Source organism: Phalangium opilio, unplaced genomic scaffold (genome assembly GCF_054372755.1).
Source record: "Phalangium opilio isolate 3A_F unplaced genomic scaffold, DU_Popi_V2 ptg000209l_1, whole genome shotgun sequence".
Lineage (NCBI taxonomy): Eukaryota > Metazoa > Arthropoda > Arachnida > Opiliones > Phalangiidae > Phalangium > Phalangium opilio.
Window position 1 is genome coordinate 9,920,718 of NW_028324217.1, and position 22,257 is coordinate 9,942,974.

At 35.0% G+C, this 22,257-nt stretch overlaps 1 protein-coding gene across 9 annotated transcripts; it reads right to left on the reverse strand.

The window, feature by feature from the left end:
• Nucleotides 1-731: 731 nt before the first annotated feature.
• LOC149619037 (uncharacterized) lies at nucleotides 732-20,364 on the reverse strand. Of its 9 annotated transcripts, none has more exons than XM_089855487.1 (3): nucleotides 19,841-20,364; nucleotides 4,109-5,539; nucleotides 732-2,733 (listed from the first exon to the last, which is right to left on the reverse strand). In XM_089855487.1, exons 2-3 carry the CDS (start codon nucleotides 5,372-5,374, stop codon nucleotides 2,719-2,721), a joined length of 1,281 nt encoding a protein of 426 aa, XP_089711613.1. In that variant the 5' UTR covers nucleotides 5,375-5,539; nucleotides 19,841-20,364; the 3' UTR covers nucleotides 732-2,718. The 9 variants fall into 9 exon arrangements, with proteins under 9 accessions (XP_089711613.1, XP_089711610.1, XP_089711611.1 ...); XM_089855484.1 differs by lacking the exon at nucleotides 732-2,733 and having other exon boundaries at nucleotides 3,701-5,539; nucleotides 19,841-19,911; nucleotides 19,971-20,364; XM_089855485.1 differs by lacking the exons at nucleotides 732-2,733; nucleotides 4,109-5,539 and adding an exon at nucleotides 9,505-11,435 and having other exon boundaries at nucleotides 19,841-19,911; nucleotides 19,971-20,364.
• Between the last annotated feature and the right edge of the window lie 1,893 nt (nucleotides 20,365-22,257).

Consider the following 22,257-nt stretch of genomic DNA (forward strand, 5'->3'; position numbering starts at 1 on the left):
TCGAATATCGAATACCGAACTGACTATTCGGTTAAAGTTCGACTACCATAAATTTAGGTCCTTGGCACTAGAGAGACCCACCTTATTTAAAAAATATCATCCCAATTTTATTTGTCTCCCATCAAAAACTACCAGCAAGTGCATAGGAAAATTTTAAGAAATACTTGACCACCGATGAGGAGAGGTATTTTGAAATTTAGGAGCTTCTAAATGTTTTTCTCCTTGCTTTGTATTGACTATTGGCGAATATTAGTGTTACTACCCGATTAACCGCGAATAGTTGGCCTAGTATTCGCGAATATTAGGGTTAAATATTCGCGGTTACTAGGCTTAACTATTCGCGATTAATCGGGAAGGAAAAAAATTACCAAGGCCCAACTATTCGGTATTCGATTTGAAATAAACTATTCGATTCGGTATTTGATAACGAAAATCTTTTGGTATTCGATAACCGTTTCGATACCCAAAAAGTGGTATTCGCACACCCCTAGCAAAAACCAAGAAAGTTTTAAGCAAGTATCAAAAAAGTATATTTCTTACAATACGAAATATTATTATTTTTGCTAATATGAATTGTTTAAACGCAAAAGCAAAACATCATGAATTCATGTAGCCATAGCAAAATAAAACATGAATTCATTCATATTATCCTTGTATTGACTCATTTCACTTCGATATTTACGGCAAAACTCAAGTTACGACTAAACCTACTTAGTTTAAAATACAAACGATTCGATTTTCGAAGATACAATCTTTTATTTTTTCTTAAAAAAATACAGATTAAAATTACTGAAAGAATGTAACAACCACAATTGCAATTCTAAAGTACTTATTTAAAATCGCGTAGATTTTGTATCTAGGATAAGAAATTAATTGGGATCTTTTTTGTTACAATTAAGAAAGGATTCATTAAATTGGTAAAAACCTTTTACCAAAACCCGACCATAAAAGTAATCTAACCAAAGTAATTAATCCCTAAATAATCTTTATATAAGGATTTAACTATAACTGCATGCAATATTAAATTAATATTTAAAACTGAGCAGCTTTTGAAAGACAATTCTTGAGAGCAAAATTCGGTGAAAATATGTTTAGAAAAATAAAGTGAGATAAACCGTAAATTGGAAAAAAAAACACACAAAACGTTAACAGTTTAAGAAGCTAATCAAAGCAATTGAGATTCCAATGCGGAAAAAGCTGAATTAAAATGTCAGCAATGATTTTTTTAAAAAGGTTTAAGAAAAAAACGTTCTTTGATTTCTTAAGGACTTGTTTGGCTAAATTCTTACTGACAACAGTTTGGGCGAGGTAAAATTTCAAAAGATTCGGGTCATAATTAGCCAACCGTGAGACAATGAAAGTACCATCAAAAGATAACAAGTATTCGGCGTAACCCCGGGGTTCAATGCTATCAATAACCATTTTAATTGATACATCGTCATTATTGCTAATCAGTTGAACAAAGATTCCGCGCCACCCCGTTGAACTACGATCATGCATAGCTTCATTTAACGTTTCTCTTGGGAATCTGGTCCAACAATATCTAAACAAAATCATATTGTTGTAACGTCTGACAAACCCGAAAGATCCATCAGCTAGCTTTTAACAAATCATTGCCATTTGTGGCATCCATTGTGCCTTTCACCTTGCCTATGAGCTGGTCAAATGCCTTTACGAACTGAGTATTTGGCCATGCAAAGTAACAAATATTCGTGAATAACGTTGGAATATCGCATCTAGATATTACATCACACATTTCCAAAACATTGAAATGACTGAACAAAAAAGCAAGCACCGATTCGTCGCAGAGAAAAAAAAAGTTCAGAGGCAATGATTTGAAAATATTCAAAGCCTCAATTTTTTCTTCATAACTTAAACTATTAAATAGAAATTTCACTGTATCTATAGAAATTTCACTGTATCTATATCATAAAAAGTATAAATAACCCTAAGAAAAAACTTGATATCAATAGACGTGTCATCACTTTTAAATTCACAGTCTAGTAAGGGAACTGATATGTCCAGCAAGTGTCCGTCTAGTTTATAAATCCAGTATTTTACCATCAAATTATCAACACCGAAATTCTTCAGCTGCTGTTCTTCTTTGATTCTTGGCCACAGTTCCCTAACTTTATCCTCCAAACAGTAAGTGCATGCCATTTTAAAACTGAATGACAAATCAAGGCCAGTTTGATTCTCTAGCAGTAATCTGACCATCTTGGGTCGATTCAATGGGTCTTCAATGGTCCAACTCAAATTGGCGAGTTGGTTCTCCAATGTGGTATCGTCGACGTGGTCTTTAATTTCGTAAAGCCACTTAATTATTTCACGTCCTACATCGGTCAATATCATCATGGTCATTTCTTTAAAAACGGCTGGTACGTTGGAGCGTTTCAGCTCGGCAATTGCACTGTCTTTCATTGAGTTGTGGTTGAACTTAAGGTTATCTAGAGAAAATCGTAAGGATTGTTTATTTGCTTTAACCCAAACTGACGAGGCGAAATTAGTCAGGGCTTGACGTTGCAACGAAATCATTGGCAGTTGGGCCAGCTCCATTTTTAATCATTTAGTATAGCTTTCAATAAATGGATGTTTTTCGTATGGAGAAATGCTGGATAGGTCCAGGCTTGAGGATTCTCAAAAGCGAGTAATAATCTTCACTGAATTTCTTGGCTATTCAGAACCCGTAATTTATACGTTGGGGCTTCTCGATGTTTTTCAAATGCGCCTTGCCTAAAAACCATATAAGAACTATAAGCTAAAGCATTAAATTACTATAGGCTAAACCATTAAATTACTATAGGCTAAACCATTAAATTACTATAGGCTAAACCATTAAATTACTATAGGCTAAACCATTAAATTACTATAGGCTAAACCATTTAAGAACTATAGGCTAAACCATTTAAGAACTATAGGCTAAACCATTTAAGAACTATAGGCTAAACCATTTAAGAACTATAGGCTAAACCATTAAAGAACTATAGGCTAACCCATTAAAGAACTATAGGCTAAACCATATTAGAACTATAGGCTAAACCATATTAGAACTATAGGCTAAACCATATTAGAACTATAGGCTAAACCATATTAGAACTATAGGCTAAACCATTAAAGAACTACCGGCTAAACCATTAAAGAATTATCGGCGAAACCATTAAAGAACTATCGGCTAAACCATTAAAGAACTATTGGCTAAACCATTTAAGAACTATTGGCTAAACCATTTAAGAACTATTGGCTAAACCATATTAGAGCTATAAGCTAAACCATTTAAGAACTATAGGCTAAACCATATAAGAACTATAGGCAAAACCATGTAAGAACTATAGGCAAACCATATAAGAACTATAGGCAAACCATATAAGAACTATAGGCAAACCATATAAGAACTATAGGCAAACCATATAAGAACTATAGGCAAACCATATAAGAACTATGGGCAATTACTGTTTACATGCGAAACGAAAAACAAACAAAAAAAACCATTCCTGCAGCCATAGCAACATAAAACATGAATTCATGTAGTCTCAGTCAAATAATTTTGATACTATCGGCAAACGCAATACAGAACGCATCATGTTTCGACGATTGCAATCTTTTACTTTTTCGTCTTTAAAGAATACAGAATAAAATTTCTGAAAGGATGTAACAATTACGATTGATATTCGAAAGTACTCTAAATAATAAATTTCTCGCATACGAAATTAGTTGGGAACTTTAATGTGACCAAAAAGTATACATTTAATTGGTATAAAAACCTTGAACAAAGACTTGAAAAATTAAAATATGAGTAATCTTACCAGTGTAATTAGTCACTAAACAATCTTTACATAAGTATTTAACAGCAACTCGATGCAATTTTAAATTACTTATTTAAAACAGAGCAGTTTTTGAGAACAAAATTCGAAGAAAACGTGTTTAGAAAACCAAAGTGCATTAATTTGAGAAAATACTTTGCAAAACACAAGTAGGTCTAATTTTATACTGAATGTAACAGTTTAACAATCTAATCAAAGCGATAGAGATTCCAATGCGGAAAAACCTCATTCAAAATCTCAGCAATCATATCCTTAAAAGGAACTAAGCCACGATTAACCTTTGATACCTGAATGAGGTTTTCGGCCAGACTCTTCTCGTGAAGGGTACGAGCGAGGTAATATTTCAAAAGACTCGAGTCGTATTTAGCCAACGTTTGGATAATTTCACAACGAGTAAAAGTGTCCTTGGGGTAACCATGGGCTCCAATGCTATCAATTACCATTTTAATGGATACATCGTCTTCGACGCCACACAGTTGAGCAAAAATGCAAGGCAACAATGAAGGATAAAAGTTAATACAATTTTTTAACGCTTTTTTAGTGAATCTGGTCCAATAATGTCTGAACAAAATCTTTGAGTTGTAACGCCTGAAAAACCCCAAGGATCCATCAGCTAGCTCTAACAAATCATTGCCATTTGAAGCATTCACTGTGCCTTTCATCTCGCTTACGAGCTGGTCAAATGCCTTTACAAACTCGGTATTCGGCCAAACAAAGTAATTGAAATTTGTCACTAACATTAGGATAAGGCACGTAGGCATGATCCGGCACATTTCCATAAAATCTAATTGATTTAACAAATAAGCAAAAACCAATTCGTCGCAGAGCAAATAATCTTTTACACAAAATGATTTGAAAATATTCAAGGCCTCAATTTTATCCGCATCACTTAAACTATTAAATAGAAATTTCACTGTTTCAATATTACAACGTTCCACAATAACACTACAGAAATATTTTAAATCAAAAGAACTTTCATAAAGGCAAAACGAAGAAATGTATCCTCGAAGGGAAACTGGTACGTCCGGCAAGTGTCTTTCTAGTTTTAAAATCCAGTATCTTACCATCAAATTTTCTCGATTGAAAAAGTAGAAATCGTTCACCAGCCATTTTTCACTGATTCGTGACCACAGTTCCCTAACTTTATCCTCAAAACAGAAAGTGCATGCCATTTTAAAACTGAATAACAAATCGAGGTCACTTTGATTCTCTAGTAGTAATCTGGTCATCTTGAGTTTGTTCAATTGGCCATCAACCGTCCAACTCAAATTGGATAGTTGCTTTTCCAGGATGGTGTCGTTGACGTCGTCTTTAATTTCGTTAAGCCACTTAATTATTTCATGTCCTACATCAGTCAATATCATCATGGGCATTTCTTTAAAAAGAGTTGGTATGTTGAAGTTCTTTAGCAGGGCAATTGCTTGGTCGTTCAATGACTTAGCCTCCAGAGCGGATCGTAAGGATTGTTTATTTGCGCTAATCCAAACTGACGAGGCGAAATTAGTCAGGGCTTGACGTTGCAACGAAATCATTGGCAGTTTGGCCAGCTCCATTTTGAATTATTCAGTACAAATTTCGTTTGGGAAAATTCTGGATACGTCGACGTTTGAGGATTCTCAACACCGAGTAATACTAATAATCTTCACTGAATTTCTTGGCAACTCAGAATCCGTAATTTATGCGTTGGGGGTTCTCGCTGTTTTTCAAATCGGCCTTACCTAAAAACCACATAAGAACTATAGGTTATAAATAATTGTTAACATGCGAAACGCAAAAAAACCCCAAAAACCAGTGGCGGCGCCAGGGGTAGGCGACACAGGCTGTAGCCTACTTTTCTTTCCACTTTGGGGGCCCATAAACGCCGTTAAGGGCCCAGCGACGCCCTGAATTTTAATATAACATATTTTACGTTGAGAAGGGAAATTACTAAAGCCCATTGTTTCTACAGACAAAAAGGATGTGAAGAATTTCTCGTTAAAATAAACATGTCTAAGGGATCGTAAATAAACTACTTCACACTCTTATTGGGGGCGAGGGGGTTTCGAAATTTGTGACGATCCATGACGAATGGGGGGGGGGTGGCGTCAGATTTAACATTAATTTTGATATGAAATCAGTAGGAGGCCGAATGGCTCTCTTTCGTTATGAAAGAAAAACTCAACATTCCAAAGTCAACCATGGGAAGGACCACAACAATAATTTACCAATTTGTTTATTCCATCATCGCTTAAATAGTAAAAAATTTTAGCAATGATCCCCTACTTATGCGTAAGTGTAGTGAATTTAAACAGCGAATTTAAAATGAAAGAACCAGTTCACTGCAGAACTTCGGCCCAATCAAGCTTTTCTAATTGCCATTTTTAGGAGCTTCGCTTCAATATGAAAATGCGATTTGCCTGACAAAAACGCGATTCAAATGGCGAAGATAAAGCGAAATTTTTCATCTGTTTTCAAATTCACTTCTTCCACCTCTCCACGCTCGTCATTACCCGTGTTTATATCAGCTGTCTTCTGTTCAATCTTTAGGCCAGTTAAGAATCTCGGTAACCGAACTAAGACGTTTGTTGTTACCAAATACTTATAAATATCCTTGAAATACTTATAAACACCCTTAAAATACTCATAAGTAAATTAAATACTAATAAATATTCTTATAATAGTTAAAAAAATACCATTAAAATGCTTTTAAATATCCTTATATAATTGCAACTCGACATTGTTTTTTAAAATTAAGCATATTCTCACTTCCCATACTAGACTTCACTTGACCTACATTTATCCAAAATAGTATTCAAAATTCATATCCACCCACTATTTACCTACTGTGATTTAGCTATAGCTACTTTTAGGCAAAAGGTTTTTAACAATAACTGTCCCGAGTACATAAATACTATGTTTCAAAATCCAAATTCTTCTATTCATGCTACTCATAGTTCTCGAGGCTCTGCCCCATTGGACCGAATCGCATTCGGCCGGAACCAGTCACAATCAACCGAAAAACCCGCACTTTTGGCGGATTCGGTACAATGGGACAATCCCATTGGAGCGAAAACCCGCACTTCTCCGGGTTTTGGATTCGGTCCATTGGGACAAGAATGGAACTAAAATGAATTAATTAATTTCTTTGACTTATAATAAAATAATGGTCAAAGAAATTGAGCACCATACGCGAACATTCTCTAAAATATTAAGCACCTATTTTAGTTTAGAAGAACCAAATACTTTCAGATCCCCGATAATTTACTTTTTAAATGGAATTGTAGTTTTTTTATTATTTTAAGTCATATTTATCACGTTATCAGCTAGTTAATATGAGAATATTTTAGAAAAGGTGGCAGCTAATTAATAGGAAAATATTTTGGAAAAGGTGGCAGCTAACTATTAGGAGAATATTCTAGAAAAGGTGGCAGCTAATTAGTAGGAGAATATTTTGGAAAAGGTGGCAGCTAATTAATAGGAAAATATTTAGGAAAAGGTGGCAACTAATTAATAGGAGAATATTTTGGAAAAGGTGGCAACTAATTAATAGGAGAATATTGTTTTGGAAAAGGTGGCAGCTAACTATTAGGAGAATATTTTGGAAATGGTGGTAGCTAGTTAGTAGGAGAATGTTTTGGAAAAGGTGGCAGCTAATTAATAGGAGAATATTTTAGAAAAGGTGGCAGCTAACTATTAGAGGAATATTTTGGAAAAGGTGGCAGCTAATTAGTAGGAGAATGTTTTGGAAAAGGTGGTAGCTAATTAATAGGAAAATAACCTACCCGAACCGAACCTAAACTACCCGAAACCAAAATATTAAAATTTTAATTTAAAACTTAAAAATTGATATTATTATTAATTATACTTCATTTTAAGCACAATTTGTTTATTAAATCTAAATATCTCTTGCCTTGAAAGGAATGAAAGTGAGCGTTTTAATTAGTATCACGAAACATTTAATTTATATATTTTAAAACCACCACCGAATCGCTGACGGCTATCGTTTTTCAAGTTATATTGATGTATTTTTAGGGCATATTAGGACGATTGGGATTTCGGCCCATCGTGAATATAGCCATTGGGGAAAATTTTAAATTCTAGCCAAACTTTTTCTGTCGAATGCGATTCTGTCCATTGAGATTCGGTTGAATGGGAACCCCCCAGTTCTCGAAGCCTCAAAAGCAGGGGAATAAAATTATGGAACTCTATCCCACACGATATAAAAAGAATTAATTAAATATCTGTTTTTAAAACAAAGATCCTGGAATATGTCAAAGATAATGTTTAATTTTAATTAACATTTTTAACTTAAACCTGACTCCTACGTAAACCAGTTGTAAACTGATAGGAATATCCATGAAATAAAGCTATTGTTATTATTAAAACCCGCGGCGCGGCGGCTCTCGAAAAAAAATCGCAGTAAATATCACGCTAGAAAATACTGATGATTTATTGGTCGAGAGAAATAACGTAACCACTAGACTACCTGGCCAAGCGCTTTTTAGGATAAAAGCGAAAGCAAATATCTACCCGTGGTGGATATCAGCTTTTCGATTATTTCACGCGAATCTGATTGAGAACTTTGAGAAGCGCCCAAAAAGCGCATTTGAAAACGGGTTCCGATTTCGCTTTAGCGTTTTGCTTCAGTTTTTGAAGCAAAAGCTTCTTGAAAAGCTTGATGAAAAACGGGCGTTAAGGACTGCTAAATATAGAGTACGCGTAGTTTCAGCTTAAACTCTCTAATGTCACTGTTAATTCGAAACTAGGCTTAGCTAGGATGAGTCGGATCCCCTTTCGGATTGAAATGGTTTGTTTCTTTTGCACATTTTTGATATCTGAATCCCATGATCGATTAGACTAAGGTTTTCGTCCATCAATGTCGAAACCTATAAAGTGTGCTTTATGGAAAAGGTTTTGAAGCTTATAAAAAAGCACAACCAGACATTAAAGTTCTGAAGCTTAATCAGAGGCTAAACAGAAGAGAACTTTTGAATTTCAAGCCGACCAAAATATTTCTGAGGGGAACGTCATATCACTCAAGAAAAAAAGGTCTCGTTTCAAATTGATCAAATTAAATTTGTAAATTAAGACAGATAACATTTCGTTGGAGGGGCTAAAAATGTGACGATGTTTTTAGGGGAGGGATCTGCGAAATCGTGACAAAAGCGTGATCTGGAGGGGGGCGGGGGTCAGCGTTTATGGACGGTCCCAAAATTGTTGCTATAAACAATTTCGTCGTCATAGTATTTACCGGCTTTGAGTTACTATAATAAATACTCACAAACAATTTAAACAATGAATTATTTAATTTTCTTAATAATTAAGGGGGCCCATTTTTGTGAAAAACCTTTAGCCTACACCAAAGAATATCCTGGCGCCGCCACTGCCAAAAACATGAATGCTTATACATAGCAAAATGAACTAAGGCAGTCTTGGCGATAGAACAAAGAAAAAAACCTTGACTTCATGCAGTTATAGCAATATAAAACATGAATTCACGCAGTTATAGCAACATAAAACATGAATTCACGCAGTTATAGCAACATAAAACATGAATTCATGTAGCCTTACCAAAATAAAACATGAATTCATGCAAATAAAATATGAATTCTTTCATTTCATCCTCCTTGCATTGATTCAATCAATTTTGATATTAACGGCAAACTCAATTTATGACTACTTAGATTAAAATACAAAACGCGTCATCTTTCGAAGATGGCAATCTTTTATTTTTTCGTCTTTAAAGAATACAGAATAAAATTACTGAAAGAATGTAACAACTACAATTGCGATTCTTAGTACTTAATATAATTAAAATTGTTGCATAAGAAAATAGTTAGGAACTTCATTGTGACAAAAAAGTATACATTAAATTGGTAAATACTTGAAAATAAGAGTTATCTTACCCAGTACAATTAGTCACTAAACAATCTTTACATAAGTGCTTAACTACAACTGCAATACTTATTTAAAACTGAGCAGTTTTTCAAAGAAAATTCTTGAGAACAAAATTAGATGAAAATGTGTTTAGAAAACCAAACCCGAAGTGAGAAAATACTTTGCAAAACACAAAATTTGAAGTAGGTCTAATTTTATACTGAATGTAACAGTTTAACAATCTAATCAAAGCGATTGAGATTCCAATGCGGAAAAACCTCATTCAAAATCTCAGCAATCATATCCTTAAAAGGAACTAAGCCACGATTAACCTTTGATACCTGAATGACGTTTTCGGCCAGACTCTTCATGGTAAGGGTACGAGCGAGGTAATATTTCAAAAGACTCGAGTCGTATTTAGCCAAAGTTTGGATAATTTCACAATAACAATTAGTGTTCTTGGGGTAACCCTGGGCTGCAATGCTATCAATTACCATTTTAATGGATACATCGTCTTCGTTGCGACACAGTTGAGAAAAGATGTGAAGCAACAAAGAAGAATGTTTATTTAACACTTTTTTTGTGAATCTGGTCCAATAATGTCTGAACAAAATCCTTGAGTTGTAACGTTTGAAAAACCCCAAGGATCCATCAGCTAGCTCTAACAAATCATTGCCATTTGAAGCAATCACTGCGCATTTCACCTCGCTCGCGTACTGCTCAAATGCCTTTAGAAACTCGGTATTTGGCCATGGAAAGTAATTGAAAGTTGTCATTAACATTAGGATAAGGCACCTAGACATGATCTTGCGCATTTCCATAACATTTAAATGACTTAACAAATAAGCAAAAACGGATTCGTCGCAGAGCAAATAATCTTTCACATGAAATGATTTGAAAATATTCAAGGCCTCAATTTTATCTGCATCACTTAAACTATTAAATAGAAATTTCACTGCTACAATATTACAACGTTCCAAAATAACACTACTGAAATAATTTACATCAAAAGACCTTTCATTAAGGCAAAACCAACTAGTGCATCCTCGAAAGATAACTGGCAAGTCCAGCAAGTGTCCTTCTAGTTTAAAAATCCAGTATCTTACCATCAAATTATCATGATTTAAAACGTAAAAATCGTTTAACAACCATTTTTCTCTGATTCGTGGCCATAGTTCACTAACTTTATCCTCCAAACAGTACATGCATGCCATTTTAAAACTGAATAACAAATCAAGGTCACTTTGATTCTCTAGTAGTAACCTGGCCATCTTGGGTCGATTCAATGGGCCTTCAACGGTCCAACTCAAATTGGCGAGTTGGTGCTCCAAGGTGCTGTCGTCGACGCGGTCTTTAATTTCGTTAATCCAATTCAATATTTCACCTCCTACATCAGTCAATATCATCATGGTCATTTCTTTACAAAGTGTTGGTATGTTGGAACGCTTCAGCTCGGCAATTGCACAGTCCTTCAATGGCTTAGCCTCCAGAGCGGATCGTAAGGATTGTTTATTTGCATGAACCCAGACTGACGAGGCAAAATTAGTCAGGGCTTGACGTTGCAACGAAATCATAGGCAGTTTGCTCAGCTGCATTTTGAACTATTCAGTACGACTTTCGTATAGGAAAATGCTGGATACGTCGACGTTTAGGGATTCTCATGCAAAAGCGAGTAATAAACTTCACTGAATTTCTTGGCTATTCAGAATCCGTAATTTATACGTTGGGGCTTCTCGCTCTTTTTCAAATGAGCCTTACCTAAAAACCATATAAGAACTATAGGCTAAACCATATAAAAACTATAGGTTAAACCATATAAAAACTATAGGTTAAACCATATAAGAACTATAGGCAAACCATATAAGAACTATAAGCAAACCATATAAGAACTATAGGCAAACCATATAAGAACTATAGGCTAAAACATATAAGAACTGAAGGCAATTACTAATTGTTTACATGCGAAACGAAAAACAAATAAAAAAACTAATGAATTTCTGCAGCCATAGCAACATAAAACATGAATTCATGTAGCCTTAGCAAAATAAAACATAAATTCATGTAGCCTTAGCAAAATAAAACATGAATTCATGTAGCCTTAGCAAAATAAAACATGAATTCATGTAGCCTTAGCAAAATATAACACGAATTCTTTCATTTATCCTTAAGTTTTGACTCAATTCATTTTGATACTAACGTCAAACTCAATTTATGACTACTAAAAACGCGTTATCTTTCGAAGATTGCAATCTTTTATTTTTTCGTCTTTAAAGAATACAGAATGAAATGATTGAAAGAATGTAACAACTACAATTGCAATTCTAAAGTACTCTAAATAATTCAAATTCTTGCGTATGAAATTAGATGGGAAATAGTTTATTGTGACCAAAAAGTAAACATTAATTGGGAAATATTTGAAAAAAGAGTAAGCTAACACAGTGTAATTAATCCTTAAACAGTCTTTATGTAAGTATTTAACAACAACTGCATGCGATTCCAATTTAAATTATTTATTTAAAACTGAACAGTTTTTGAAAGAAAATTCTTGAGAACAAAATTCGATGAAAGCGTGTTTAAAAAACCAAAACCTAAGCGCATTAATTTGGGAAAATACTTTGCAAAACACAAAATTTGAATTAATTTTATATTGATTGTAACAGTTTAACAATCTAATCAAAGCGATTGAGATTCCAATGCGGAAAAACCTCAATCAAAATATCAGCAATTATATCCTTAAAAGGAACTAAACAATGATTATACTCTGATTCCTTAATGATGTTTTCGGCGAGTCTCTTCCTGTAAAGGGCACGAGCGAGGTAATATTTCAAAAGATTCAAGTCGTATTTAGCCAACATGGAGATAATATCACAACGACGATATATGTCCTCGGGGTAACCCTTGGCTCCAATGCTATCAATTACGATTTTAATGGATACATCGTCTTCGTTACGACACAGTTCATAAAAGACCCAAGGCAACAATGGCAAGTATGAAGAAGAATCTTTAATAGCTTTATTTAACCCGGTTTTTGAGAATCTGCTCCAATAATATCTGAACACAATCTTTTGGTTGTAACGTCTGAAATACCCCAAGGATCCATCAGCTAGCTTTAACAAATCATAGCCATTTGTAGTTTTTGTGCCTTTCATCTTGCCTATGCGCTGGTCAAATGCCTTTAGAAATTCGGTATTTGGCCATGCAAAGTAATTGAAATGCGACATTAACGTTGAAATATTGCACCTAGATATGACATCGCACATTTCCGTAACATTGAATTGACTTAACACATAACCAAACACCGATTCGTCGCAGAGCAAATAATAGTATGGAGACGATGATTTGAAACTATTCAAGGCCTCCATTTTTTTTTCATCACTTAAACTATTAAATAGAAATTTCACTGTGTCAATAGTATAACGCCTAAAAACAACCCCAAGGAAACATTTTACATCAATAGACCTAGTAAGATCTAACATTTTGTCTAGATGGTAATTTGGTATGTTCAGCAAGTGTTCGTCTAGTTTATGAATCCAGTATTTTACAATCACATTTTCATCATCGAAATCCTTTAACTCCCGTTCTTCTCTGATTCGTGGCCACAGTTCCCTAACTTCATCCTCTAAACAGTACGTGCATGCCATTCTAAAACTGAATGACAAATCTAGGTCAATTTGATTCTCTAGTATTAACCTGGCCATCTTGGGTCGATTCAATGGGCCTTCAACCGTCCAACTCAAATTGGAGAGTTGGTGCTCCAAGGTGGTGTCATTGACGTGGTCTTTAATTTCTTTAAGCCACTTAATTATTTCTTGTCCTACGTCAGTCAATATCATCATTGTCATTTCTTTAAATAGTGTTGGTACGTTGGAGCGCTCTAGATCGACAATTGCTTGGTCGTTCAATGGCTTGGCCTCCAGAGAGTAGCGGTTGAAGTTAAAGGTATCCAGAAAGGCGCGGTCGAACTTAAGTTTATCCAGAAAAGATCGTAAGGATTGTTTATTTGCCTTAACCCAAACTGACGAGGCGAAACTAGTCAGGGCTTGACGTTGCAAAGAAATCATTGGCAGTTTGGTCAGCTCCATTTTGAATTATTCAGTACGACTTTCGTATGGATACGTCGACGCTTGAAGATTCTCAAAAGCGAGTAATAATCTTCACTGAATTTCTTGGCTATTCAGAATCTGTAATTTATACGTTGGGGCTTCAAGCTCTATTTCAAATGAGCCTTACCTAAAAACCATATAAGAACTAATGGCTATTATTAATTGTTTACATTTAAACGAAACAGAAAACCATGACTTAATGCAGCCATAGCGAAAAAAACCAAACCCCCCCCCCAAAAAAAACCATGAATTCCTGCAGCCATAGCATCATAAGACATGAATTCATGTAGACATAGCAAAATAAAACATGAATTCTTTAATTTTAAAACTTAAGTTACGACTACTCAGTTTTAGATACTTCCCTAGATAATAATCTTTTATTCATTTTTTCTCTCAGTTGAACAATAAAGAATGAAATTACTAAAAGGACGCAACGACTACAATATCAATTCGGAAGTGGAAGTATGAACTTTGTCGTGACAAAAAAAAAAAACCATAAAATTGGTAAAAACCCCCAAAATAAGAGTAAGCTACTGAGCTCAGTGTAATTAATCACTAAACAATCTTTACAGAAGTATTTAACTACAACTGCATCCAATTCTAAATTACTTGATTTAAAACTGGGCAGTTTTTTTTAAAAAAAATTCTTGAGAACAAAATTCGATGAAAACATGTTTAGAAAAATAAAGTGCATTAAATTTAACAATCTAATCAAAACGATTAAGATTCCAATACGGAAAAGGCTCGTACAAAATGTCAGTAATGATTTCCTTAAAATCAAGTAAGAAACAACGAGCCTTTGATATCTTAAGGAGGTTTCCGGCTAACCTCTACGGTTTACTCGCGCTAGTGTCTATACACACTAAGAAAGATTTTTTCAACTCCACGGCCATCTTGAAAAATGGCGGCCAAAGAAACCTTCCTTCCAAAACAAGTCTGAGCTAACAACCGATTTTCTAAACGCTTGGTAGGCCTAGAAAACATTCCATGAATTATTGGCCTTCCCTCCTGTGGGGTTTACTTCTCTGTAGCAATTAATAGAATAGGCTATACTGGTTCGCTACATATAGAACGCTGGCAAGAGGCAACAGCCTTGCTTTCGAATTACATGACGTATTTTTGTCAAAAAAAATCAGAATATCGACCGCCTTGCATGTTACCGATTTTATCATAAGCTAAGGCTTAGCTTGTTAAGCCATTCCTCGGACAATACTTCAGCTTTACTATACTGATAACTAATCACATTTGTAACACTAAAATAGCGAAGCTCAGGATGTTTTTAACGCTCATACAACAAGCACTTACCGAACAAACTCTGCTCAAAATTAATTTATTCCAGTCCCAGCGACAAAAAATGGGTAACTATAATGGCGACGGTGTGTTTTGATTTAGGGTTTCAAGGTTTCAAGGTTTCTTTATTGCCGTATAAAATATACACCCTATTTATATCAGGGCGGCTCCCTCTGGAGACAGGGGAGCGCAGCAATTAATACACAAACATACAAAAAATACAAAAATACAAAAATTGTAATAAACTTTTTTTTTTCATTTCATTATTCTATTCTCTTCAGCTTCTTAGGGACCCATGACCACCTCCCTGGGAAGTAGCCCCCTTGTTGCTGCGAGGGTCTGGGGGTTTTTTCGGTCTGCCGGCAAACGTGCGCGTCCGGTACCAATGCCACATGCGCTCAATTAGTGAGCGGTCCGAATTCAGCATAATGTTACGCGTCGGAACGTCCGCGCTGTCCTTCAACAGTTTTGCCCGTTTCAAAACAAGGGCTTTGGCTTCAATAGATGCAAGCGTCAACCTGATGGGCCGTTTGCTTAGCTCCTCCTGGCGCCCAAACCGTTCACACTGGAGAACTTCTACAGACGAGCCCTCTTCCAATTTTAAATTGTTACGCAGCCAACCTTCAGCACGTTTTGGGCATTCCAGCTCCTCCGTACTACAGCCAAAGGCAATGATATTGGCATTACTGGTAACAACCATAGCTTGGCCAGCCGCTGCATGGGTCTTAAGTTCTTCCAAGGAAGCCTGTAAAGAGGCCACCTGTTCCTTCAACGCCGCTGTTTCAGAAGCCTGAGCCCCCGTCGCCTCCTGCAATTCACCCAACTGGTCAGAGAATTGTTCATCCAACGCATCCAGTTGTTTATCGAAACGCGTTTCTAAAGTGTGGAAGCCGTGATCTAGCTTTTTGGTCACTGTTTCATGGAACGAGGCTATGCTGTCAATTTTTTCCAATAAATCAGCTTGATAGACGCCCAGTTTCTTTTCCAGCATGGCATCCAGTGCACTCAAAATGCTCTCCATCGAGTAGGTTTCCCTATTCATAGTGGTTGGCACGGTCAGAGCCACCTGGGATTGTCCATTTTCCACCCTCTTCCCACTGCTAGTGCTAGAAGCACCAAGGCTTAACTCTACTTCTTCAACTTTGTTCTCTTTATCATTTGCGGTCGATAATCCTGTGGGCGCCGGCGTTCGATTTCGCCGTTTCGTGGTTTTTGTTTTAACCATTTTACTAACTATTTAAACAATATAACTAGTTAAAAACCTCTTTATGGCCGACGCCCTTCCCTTCAATCCAATTCCAACCGTCACTTCCCTACTGCACGTGGTTAGTTTGAACCATAGCCCACTCGATCCACGCTCCCGGACGCTGCGCTGCTAGCGCGAGCAGCTTGCGTCGTGACGCGCGTGATCGAGTGGGCTATGTTTGAACGGAAGATGGAGACCGCTTGCAGATATTCATATTAACAGCACTCTATATGACCTCCGCCATATTTTAAAATGGCGGGCCAGGGTCAACGCCGCGTTCCTTCGCTCCTGGTAGAATTCCCCAGCCGAATTTCGAAAATATTTATAGGAATTATAGGTATTTTTTTATGAAAATATAGGATTTTATAGGACGTTTTTCCAGAATTATAGGATTATATAGGACACTAAAATATAATTATTATTTTTATTAAAGAACCATTACTGCGAAAAAAGTATTTCCCTTTTTTTTCTGACAACTAAAGATTTCCAACTAGCTGCCCACTCGCAAAGCTCACCATATTACACCGGAGCATTTTTAAATAGTAAGCTACAATATAGAGCTATCTCAGTTGTGACGTCAGTGGCTAGGTAAAACGTCACAGACTCAGCTTTGTTAGAGGGCGGCCATGTTTGGTTCTATGGGCAAATAGCATGGGTGACGTCAGACCAAGGCTTCTGAGGCGGGTCATAGCGACAGAGGTAAAAAGGAATTACGTATTTTTCGCCGTCCCCTTCAGCAACGTCATCAAAACGTAGTTTAAGTGAGCCAATAAGATAATTTTAAACTTTTCTTTACGTGTTGGAGGGAGGTGCTCTTTACTGGATTATGAGTCGGGCTGAAGTAAATACTAACCATTCTCCATTCCCAGGGCTCCCAGCGCTTAGTGCACAAAAAATAATAGGTATTATAGGTCTAAAAGGCTGAAATTATAGGATATTTATAGGTCCAAAAATAATCAATTTATAGGTTCAAACTTATGTTATGCAAATTTTATACGTTTAAAATTACGAATTATTGGAGTTTTACAGGAAGTATATTATATATTCGAGAGTAAACTACAACTTTTAAACATATTTATAAAAATATGATCATTATTTAATTTACTTGGGACTAGTAGTTAATAGTGTAGCAACTAAACTATTTACCATGCATGAAATTTTTTATAGATAACTATCTTACATTTTTTTAATTATTTAAAATGTCAGGTACTTTTGACTTTGGACTAATTCAGGGTTACCACGAAATTTTCAGATTCAAATTCCCTGACTTTTTCAGGTTTTGTCGGACTTTTATTACGATTTTCCCTGACATGTTTTGGCCCAACTGTCATTATTCTAAATAACTAAACTTAGAGTGTTTAAATCGCCTTCTTGAATAAATAACTTAAAACCTTGCGGAGCGAGCGAAGCGATTTTTGTGTCTGGTCAAACGTAATCTCGCTAAAATTTGGAAAAAAAATTAAAAATTTTTGATTGGAAAAAAATGAAAATTTTTTGAAGTTTCTCCGTGTTTTTAAACCAACATATCCAAAATATAGGTATTATAGGATACATTTACGAATTATAGGTTTTTATAGGACCATCTCAGAATTATAGGTATTTATAGGTATTATAGGTACTCTGGGAGCCCTGCATTCCTACTTCTAAAATTAAATCTATCCCTGGAGAGGACTTGGAGAAACTTTCATTACTCTTTCAATAAAGACTTATCCTCAGACATTTTACACACTAAAATCAAATTCCCTGACTTTGCTGAAATTTTTAAAATTCCCTGACTTTGCTGAAATTTTTAAAATTCCCTGACTTTTCAGCCCATTTTTAAATTCCATGACTTTTCCAGGTTTTCCCTGACCCGTGGCAACCCTGTTTAATAAAAGAGAGGTTCCTAAACCATTTCAGTCCATATAACTATGTCTAACTAGTGTCTAAATCGTCCCAGTCTCTCTTTTATTCCTAAAGGACCCTGGGTAATCGATTGAACCTAGTCACGCACTTAGTCCTATAAGGTAGCTAGCTATCTTTCGTAACGGAAATATTAACTTAGGGGAAGTCCCAAGTCCCATTCTCCTACAGTACAGTTCTTCGTAGGAAAACATAACTGAATTCCTCTTTTAGAATTTCCTTTTTCTTCTCGCCCCTATACACTTAATCTTAACTGAGAGCTTTTCATCATTAATTTTTATATAGGGACATATCTTTAAAGGAAAGGTCTATTGTAGAATGTTTTATTCCGAAGATCGTATAAAATCATAGACCTACACATTTCAAATTGGAACTGAGCGAGTTCGGTCTTTTAAGGGTCGAAATTTAAACTCGAATTAGTTTTACTTTTACAGTAATTTTGTCATAAGATATCTATATCTATATAAATCTAAGTAAACTTGCTGAGGATTTAGTGAATACCAAACAGTTATAGAATTCACCCTAGCATGGTGCGATGCCCATCTGAAGTTTGATGAGCACCAAGAGCAAACAAAAAGGGACCATGGCAAACAATTTTTCCTCATAGATTTTCCAGTTTTAGTTGTTTGTTTGTAGAACAGTTTTATTTGTTCGCGGAACAGTTTTATTTGTTCGCGGAACAGTTTTATTTGTTTGTAGAACAGTTTTATTTGTTTGTAGAACAGTTTTATTTGTTCGCGGAACAGTTTTGTTTGTTCGCGGAACAGTTTTATTTGTTTGTAGAACAGTTTAAAAACTACTAGGCTTAGTACGACGAAATTATAAACATGCTAGAACCACTAAAATAAAATTAGTGAAACCAAGACAAAATTCCCCAACTTTTAGGACAATTTTCAAATTCCCTAACCTTTATCCAACATTTCACACGTATTTTCAAAATCCCAAACTTTCTATGTCTTCCAGGTACTAAGGCAAACCTGGTTATGCTTTAGTGTGCTCCCCTAAACCGGAATAGATTCCCCATAATGACATTTGGGAAAGTCATGTCATGCACTGCCAAAGTTGCAAGTGACATTACAGGATTAAAACTTCTATTCATCCATTGAAAGAAAATATTAACTTTCATGGTTGCATTACCCTTGATGTTCAGTCTTGGCTAGATAAGTGCAACTAAACCAAGTAACTTGTCAATGATGAAGAAACCTTTGGATTCCCCCGAGTTTTTCAGGTTTATCCCACAGATTTCCCAGGGTTTTCCAGTTTGAATGAACCCTGATAATGTAATGGCAGTACTAAATATGCAAACAACCTACCTTTCTGTGTCATCACACTCTTAGGCACCTACCAGAGCTTGCCCAGAGGGAGGTATACCTAGCCTACACCTCTCTACCGCCACTAGTCTATTGCTTTGATTTCAATTGATAATATCAACAGAGTAAGTTAATCCTTAAGCCCAACCTATGTCTGCGAAAATCTTATCACCAAACTAACAACTTACTAATTAACAAATATAGAATGCATTTTTCTTGTCACACTTATTATTGTTAGGTAATGATATTTTTAATTAAAACCCCACGTAAGTTTATGCAATTCTAAAAAATGGAAATAGAAAATTTACTTACAATATTAATGTTACAAATTAAATGATGTGAATCCACACATGGTCGAGTATGATAATTTAGTTCAACAATGGCTTTAACAGATAAAACACTTCCTTGTACTTTAAAATAGTTATCTTAGATGTATCATTACCATATAATGCTTTCGTTTTTGAATTTTAAACGGTTAATCGCCAGTTCGCGGCTATGATGCAAAATTTACTTCTAGATTGATGACAAAGAAACAAAAGTAAAACTAAAAAATAGGCTTAAGCCGGAAAGAGCAACGGCGCGGCTACTGACTGAAATCGGTTAAGGCGGCAAAAACATAGATGGGCACTATCATATCATTTGATAGTTTTACCACTTGATACGATAGAAAACTAAATCTGCCCCTATCAAAGTATCAATTTTGATAGTTATTTTCGAGAAAAATTTGAATTATAATGATCGATTGAGTTTGATAGCTTAGAAAGTGCACTCGAAGTTGATATGATTCATTGATTCGTTGAAATCTTCTAGAGAAAAATATCGATTCTCAACGTGATCTGGCCAGAGTTGGGCACTCCTTTTTAGATAGATTTTTTTTCTATCAAACTATCATAGATGGCGAAACTATCAATTCTTTTGGCTATATTTTAGAGTGGAACTCCTTCTTAGATAGATTTTTTTCCTCTCAAACTATCAAAGATGGCGGAACTATCAACTCTTCTGACTATATTTTAGACTGACATTGCTGGTTAGATCGATATTTTTCCTCTCAAACTATCATAGATAGCGAAACTATCAACTCTTCTGACTATATTTTAGACTGACACTGCTGGTTAGATAGATATTTTTCCTCTCAAACTATCATATTTGGCGAAACTATCAAATCTTCCTTCAATATGTTAGATTGGCTCTCATTGTTAGATAGATTTTTTGCCTATCAAATCAAATTGAAATCTTTAGGAACGACTAAATTTATCGATTATTTAATTTCCGGACTTTAAATTTGATTGTTTTCGATCAAACTGATTTGGTCTCTACCTAATTTTACTCTGTTTAATCGATTCCTGATATTTCCTGATTTTGTAGAATTTCGAATATTTTCATATATTCATATAATTTCCATAATCTCATTTCTCAAGTTTGACTTTTAACTGTCTATAGTTCAAAAGCTACTTTTCATAATTTTTAAAATTATTCGCCCTTGATTTAATCTAAACCATCTACTATAAACGGTTAACTAATAATAATTAAAGGCAAAAATTGCAATTAAAAACTGTGGGTAATAAAAATCAGAAAATCTACACTTTAATTTATCTACTTCTACGTTTGGATGATTTCGTGAAATCGTTCTTCCTCCTCGAGTAGTCGTTCACATCAGTGACAGCACGGAGCTTCTATATACAAGAAGCTCCGTCTTCACAGTTTGAACTGTTGAACCATCGTTTATTTTATTTTTATTTATTTGTTTGAGAGGGTTATAACGACCACCAAGTACAGAATCTTCTTATAGAATAAACCTACACTTGCTAACGTTAAAATATATTAAAAACTTCGATATCATTCAAAAAACGACTTATCTTTCCAGAAATTTTCATAACTATCAAAATTGCCTATCAAAGATTAGCTCATAATTTTTTTAAAATCAAATCAGAAAACAGATGTCGCCAAATAAAATCACTCAAAAAATCAATATATTTCTCAAGGAATAATGCCTATCATTTTTTATGATTTCTAAAAGATGGGGTTAGTAGCCAGATCACGTTGAGAATCGATATTTTTCTCTAGAAGATTTCAACGAATCAATGAATCATATCAACTTCGAGTGCACTTTCTAAGCTATCAAACTCAATCGATCATTATAATTCAAATTTTTCTCGAAAATAACTATCAAAATTGATACTTTGATTGGGGCAGATTTAGTTTTCTATCGTATCAAGTGGTAAAACTATCAAATGATATGATAGTGCCCATCTATGGATCTGGCTACTAACCCCATCTTTTAGAAATCATAAAAAATGATAGGCATTATTCCTTGAGAAATAAATTGATTCTTTGAGTGAGTTTATTTGGCGACATCTGTTTTCTGATTTAATTTTAAAAAATTATGTGCTAATCTTTGATAGGCAATTTTGATAGTTATGAAAATTTCTGGAAAGATAAGTCGTTTTTTGAATGATATCGAAGTTTTTAATATATTTGAACGTTAGCAAGTGTAGGTTTATTCTATAAGAAGATTCTGTACTTGGTAGTCGTTATAACCCTCTCAAACAAATAAATAAAAATAAAATAAACGATGGTTCAACAGTTCAAACTGTGAAGACGGAGCTTCTTGTATATAGAAGCTCCGTGCTGTCACTGATGTGAACGACTACTCGAGGAGGAAGAACGATTCCACGAAATCATCCAAACGTAGAATTAGATAAATTAAAGTGTAGATTTTCTGATTTTTA